At 48.5% G+C, this 6,000-nt stretch overlaps 1 protein-coding gene across 1 annotated transcript in view; it reads left to right on the top strand.

Moving 5' to 3' along the window:
• Positions 1–3,817: 3,817 nt before the first annotated feature.
• Positions 3,818–6,000, top strand: part of tpp2 (tripeptidyl peptidase 2) — a gene marked incomplete at its 5' end in the record, with an annotated part of 38,696 nt that continues 36,513 nt past the window's right edge. The window contains one exon of the mRNA XM_038984127.1: positions 3,818–3,922. Coding sequence (XP_038840055.1) covers positions 3,818–3,922 — 105 coding nt within the window. The remainder of the gene's footprint in view (positions 3,923–6,000) is intronic.

The following is a 6,000-nucleotide window of genomic DNA, read 5'->3' as shown; positions in this document are numbered from 1 at the left end:
GGAGTGATCCCCCCCTTTGCTGCTATAACAGCCTCCACTCTTCAGGGAAGTCATTAATATGGAGTTGGTCCCCCCTTTGCTGCTATAACAGCCTCCACTCTTCAGGGAAGTCATTAATATGGAGTTGATCCCCCCTTTGCTGCTATAACAGCCTCCACTCTTCAGGGAAGTCATTAATATGGAGTTGGTCCCCCCTTTGCTGCTATAACAGCCTCCACTCTTCAGGGAAGTCATTAATATGGAGTTGATCCCCCCTTTGCTGCTATAACAGCCTCCACTCTTCAGGGAAGTCATTAATATGGAGTTGGTCCCCCCTTTGCTGCTATAACAGCCTCCACTCTTCAGGGAAGTCATTAATATGGAGTTGGTCCTCCCCTTTGCTGCTATAACAGCCTCCACTCTTCAGGGAAGGCTTTCCACTAGATGTTGGAACATTGCTGCGGGGACTTGCTTCCATTCAGCCACAAGAGCGTTAGTGAGGTCGGGCACTGATGTTGGGCGATTAGGTCTGGCTCGCAGTTGGCGTTCCAATTCATCACCAAAGGTGTTAGATCGGGTTGAGATCAGGGCTCTTTGCAGGCCAGTCAAGTTCTTCCTCACCGATCTCGACAAACCATTTCTGTATGGACCTCGCTTTGTGCACGGGGGCCATTGTCATGCTGAAACAGGAAAGGGCCTTCCCCGAACTCTTACCACAGAATCGTCAAGAATGTCATTGTATTCTGTAGCGTTGAGATTTCCCTTCACTGGAACTAAGGAGCCCAAACCATGAAAAACAGCCCCAGACCATTATTCCTCCTCCACCAAACTTTACAGTTGTCAATATGCATTCTGGGCAGGTAGCGTTCTCCTGGCATCCGCCAAACCCAGATTCATCCGACGGACTGCAAGATGGTGAAGTGTGATTCATCACTCCAGAGAACGTATTTCCACTGCTCCAGAGTCCAATGGCAGTGAGGTTTACACCACTCCAGCCGATGCTTGGCGTTGTGCATGGTGATCTTAGGCTTGTGTGTGGCTGCTCGGCCACGGAAACCCATTTCATGAAGCTCCCGACGAACAGTTGTTGTGCTGACCTTGCTCCCAGAGGCAGTTTGGAACTCGGTAGTGAGTGTTGCACCCGAGGACAGACGTTTTTTTACACGCTACGCGCTTCAGCACTTGGCGGTCCCATTCTGTCAGCTTGTGTGGCATACCACTTTGCGGCTGAACCGTTGTTGCTCCTAGACGTTTCCACTTCACAATAACAGCACTTACAGTTGACCGGGGCAGCTCTAGCAGGGCAGAAATTTGATGAACTGACTTGTTGGAAAGGTGGTATCCTATGACGATGCCACGTTGAAAATCACTGAACTCTTCAGTAAGGCCATTCTACTGCCAATGTTTGTCTATGGAGATTGCATGGCTGTGTGCGCAATCTTATACACCTGTCAGCAACAGAAATAGCCGAATCCATTAATTTGAAGGGGTGTCCACATACTTTTGTGTATAAATAGTGTATGCTTATATTGACCAACAAACACGTTGACAGAGGGATTTCTGTGTTGATGTGTTGACAGAGGGATGTCTGTGTTGATGTGTTGACAGAGGGATGTCTGTGTTGATGTGTTGACAGAGGGATGTCTGTGTTGATGTGTTGACAGAGGGATGTCTGTGTTGACAGAGGGATGTCTGTGTTGATGTGTTGACAGAGGGATGTCTGTGTTGATGTGTTGACAGAGGGATTTCTGTGTTGATGTGTTGACAGAGGGATGTCTGTGTTGATGTGTTGACAGAGGGATGTCTGTGTTGATGTGATGACAGAGGGATGTCTGTGTTGATGTGATGACAGAGGGATGTCTGTGTTGATGTGATGACAGAGGGATGTCTGTGTTGATGTGTTGACAGAGGGATGTCTGTGTTGATGTGTTGACAGAGGGATGTCTGTGTTGATGTGTTGACAGAGGGATGTCTGTGTTGATGTGTTGACAGAGGGATGTCTGTGTTGATGGGATGTCTGTGTTGATGTGTTGACAGAGGGATGTCTGTGTTGATGTGTTGACAGAGGGATGTCTGTTGATGTGTTGACAGAGGGATGTCTGTGTTGATGTGTTGACAGAGGGATGTCTGTGTTGATGTGTTGACAGAGGGATGTCTGTGTTGATGTGATGACAGAGAGATGTCTGTGTTGATGTGATGACAGAGGGATGTCTGTGTTGATGTGATGACAGAGGGATGTCTGTGTTGATGTGTTGACAGAGGGATGTCTGTGTTGATGTGATGACAGAGGGATGTCTGTGTTGATGTGTTGACAGAGGGATGTCTGTGTTGATGTGTTGACAGAGGGATGTCTGTGTTGATGTGTTGACAGAGGGATGTCTGTGTTGATGTGTTGACAGAGGGATGTCTGTGTTGATGTGTTGACAGAGGGATGTCTGTGTTGATGTGTTGACAGAGGGATGTCTGTGTTGATGTGTTGACAGAGGGATGTCTGTGTTGATGTGTTGACAGAGGGATGTCTGTGTTGATGTGTTGACAGAGGGATGTCTGTGTTGATGTGTTGACAGAGGGATGTCTGTGTTGATGTGTTGACAGAGGGATGTCTGTGTTGATGTGTTGACAGAGGGATGTCTGTGTTGATGTGATGACAGAGGGATGTCTGTGTTGATGTGATGACAGAGGGATGTCTGTGTTGATGTGATGACAGAGGGATGTCTGTGTTGACAGAGGGATGTCTGTGTTGATGTGTTGACAGAGGGATTTCTGTGTTGATGTGTTGATGGGATGTCTGTGTTGATGTGTTGACAGAGGGATGTCTGTGTTGATGTGATGACAGAGGGATGTCTGTGTTGATGTGTTGACAGAGGGATGTCTGTGTTGATGTGTTGACAGAGGGATGTCTGTGTTGATGTGTTGACAGAGGGATGTCTGTGTTGATGTGTTGACAGAGGGATGTCTGTGTTGACAGAGGGACGTCTGTGTTGATGTGTTGACAGAGGGACGTCTGTGTTGATGTGTTGACAGAGGGATGTCTGTGTTGATGTGTTGATGGGATGTCTGTGTTGATGTGTTGACAGAGGGATGTCTGTGTTGACAGAGGGATGTCTGTGTTGATGTGTTGACAGAGGGATGTCTGTGTTGATGTGTTGACAGAGGGATGTCTGTGTTGATGTGTTGACAGAGGGATGTCTGTGTTGATGTGATGACAGAGGGATGTCTGTGTTGATGTGTTGACACAGGGATTTCTGTGTTGATGTGTTGATGGGATGTCTGTGTTGATGTGTTGACAGAGGGATGTCTGTGTTGATGTGTTGACAGAGGGATGTCTGTGTTGATGTGTTGATGGGATGTCTGTGTTGATGTGTTGACAGAGGGATGTCTGTGTTGATGTGTTGACAGAGGGATGTCTGTGTTGATGTGTTGACAGAGGGATGTCTGTGTTGATGTGTTGACAGAGGCATGTCTGTGTTGATGTGATGACAGAGGGATGTCTGTGTTGATGTGTTGATGGGATGTCTGTGTTGATGTGTTGACAGAGGGATGTCTGTGTTGATGTGTTGACAGAGGGATGTCTGTGTTGATGTGTTGACAGAGGGATGTCTGTGTTGACAGAGGGATGTCTGTGTTGATGTGTTGACAGAGAGATGTCTGTGTTGATGTGATGACAGAGGGATGTCTGTGTTGATGTGTTGACAGAGGGATGTCTGTGTTGATGTGTTGACAGAGGGATGTCTGTGTTGATGTGATGACAGAGGGATGTCTGTGTTGATGTGTTGACAGAGGGATGTCTGTGTTGATGTTGACAGAGGCATGTCTGTGTTGATGTGTTGACCAACAGAAAGAGCGGAAGGAGAAAATGTGGGATCCAGCACACAGAGCAGCTCTGGCTGAAGCTAGTCGCCGGGCAGAACAGTTTGACCTTGCACACCCCTCTCCCTCACAGGTAACACTTTGACCTCTCCCCTCCCCCTCACAGGTAACACTTTGACCTCTCCCCTCACAGGTAACACTTTGACCTCTCCCCTCACAGGTAACACTTTGACCTTTCCCCTCCCCCTCACAGGTAACACTTTGACCTCTCCCCTCACAGGTAACACTTTGACCTCCCCCCTCCCCCTCAGGTAACACGTTGACCTCTCCCCTCCCCCTTACAGGTAACACTTTGACCTCACCCCTCCCCCTCACAGGTAAAACTTTGACCTCTCCCCTCCCCCTCACAGGTAACACTTTGACCTTTCCCCTCCCCCTCACAGGTAACACGTTGACCTTTCCCCTCCCCCTCACAGGTAACACGTTGACCTCTCCCCTCCCCCTCACAGGTAACACTTTGACCTCTCCCCTCCCCCTCACAGGTAACACTTTGACCTCTCCCCTCCCCCTCACAGGTAACACTTTGACCTCTCCCCTCACCCTCACAGGTAACACTTTGACCTCTCCCCTCCCCCTCACAGGTAACACGTTGACCTCTCCCCTCCCCCTTACAGGTAACACTTTGACCTCTCCCCGCCCCCTTACAGGTAACACTTTGACCTCTCCCCGCCCCCTTACAGGTAACACTTTGACCTCTCCCCTCCCCCTTACAGGTAACACTTTGACCTCACCCCTCCCCCTCACAGGTAAAACTTTGATCTCACCCTCACAGGTAACACTTTGACCTTTCCCCTCCCCCTTACAGGTAACACTTTGACCTCTCCCCTCCCCCTCACAGGTAACACTTTGACCTCTCCCCTCCCCCTCACAGGTAACACTTTGACCTCTACCCTCCCCCTCACAGGTAACACTTTGACCTCTCCCCTAACAGGTCAGTTAATCTCTCTGCTCATGGGTAAATGTGGTGTGTACGTAAACAACGTGTGCATTAGAGGTATAAATGTTTAAACAACATTGGGATTGTTGAAAGTTAGAAACAATCCCTAACCAAAAATATTTTTATTTAATTATATTTTTGCGGTTAAAAATGTCACTAACAGGTCTTCATCATCATCATCATCATCATCATACAGGGAAAAGCTGAAATATCTTGAGCCGATAAGTATTCAACCCTTTTGTTATGGTCTGAGGAAACCGCTCAGGGATTTCACCATGACACCCAGTCACTACAAAGATACAGGCGTCATTCCTAACTCAGTTGTCGGAGAGGAAGGAAACCGCTCAGGGATTTCACCATGAGGCCAATGGTGACTTTAAAACATTTTACAGAGTTTAATGACTGTGATGGGAGAACACTGAGGATGGATCAACAACACTGTAGTGACTCCACAATACGAACCTAAATGACAGAGAGAAAAGAAGGAAGTCAGTACAGAATTAAAAACATTCCAAAACATGCTGCTTATTAAAGTATCTTGAATTTGGCTCTGAGATTCAGACCTTGAAAATCTGACATGTTGTCAAGTTGGTACTTTATCATTAAAATGAGTGAAGAACAGATAGTAATCAGATATATTCATGAAAACTATTACAAAAATGTAAATTAATTTGGAGGCAGACTACAGAGTTTTGTTTCCTCACGTGTTTCCTGCTCTGGTCGCCAGGCGACAGTTCCACTCACACTGTCACTCAGCCAGGCGAGCTCATTCTACCCACACTGTCACTCAGCCAGGCGAGCTCATTCCACCCACACTGTCACTCAGCCAGGCGAGCTCATTCTACCCAGACTGCCACTCAGCCAGGTGAGCTCATTCCACCCTGTCTGTCACTCAGCCAGGCGAGCTCATTCCGTCCACACTGTCACTCAGCCAGGCGAGCTCATTCCGCCCACACTGTCACTCAGCCAGGCGAGCTCATTCCACCCACACTGTCACTCAGCCAGGCGAGCTCATTCCACCCACACTGCCACTCAGCCAGGCGAGCTCATTCCACCCTGTCTGTCACTCAGCCAGGCGAGCTCATTCCACCCACACTGCCACTCAGCCAGGCGAGCTCATTCCACCCTGTCTGTCACTCAGCCAGGCGAGCTCATTCCGTCCACACTGTCACTCAGCCAGGCGAGCTCATTCCGCCCACACTGTCACTCAGCCA

Source organism: Salvelinus namaycush, unplaced genomic scaffold (assembly GCF_016432855.1).
Source record: "Salvelinus namaycush isolate Seneca unplaced genomic scaffold, SaNama_1.0 Scaffold2140, whole genome shotgun sequence".
In the NCBI taxonomy this organism is placed as follows: Eukaryota; Metazoa; Chordata; class Actinopteri; order Salmoniformes; family Salmonidae; genus Salvelinus; species Salvelinus namaycush.
This window is presented reverse-complemented; position numbering and strand designations above follow the sequence as displayed.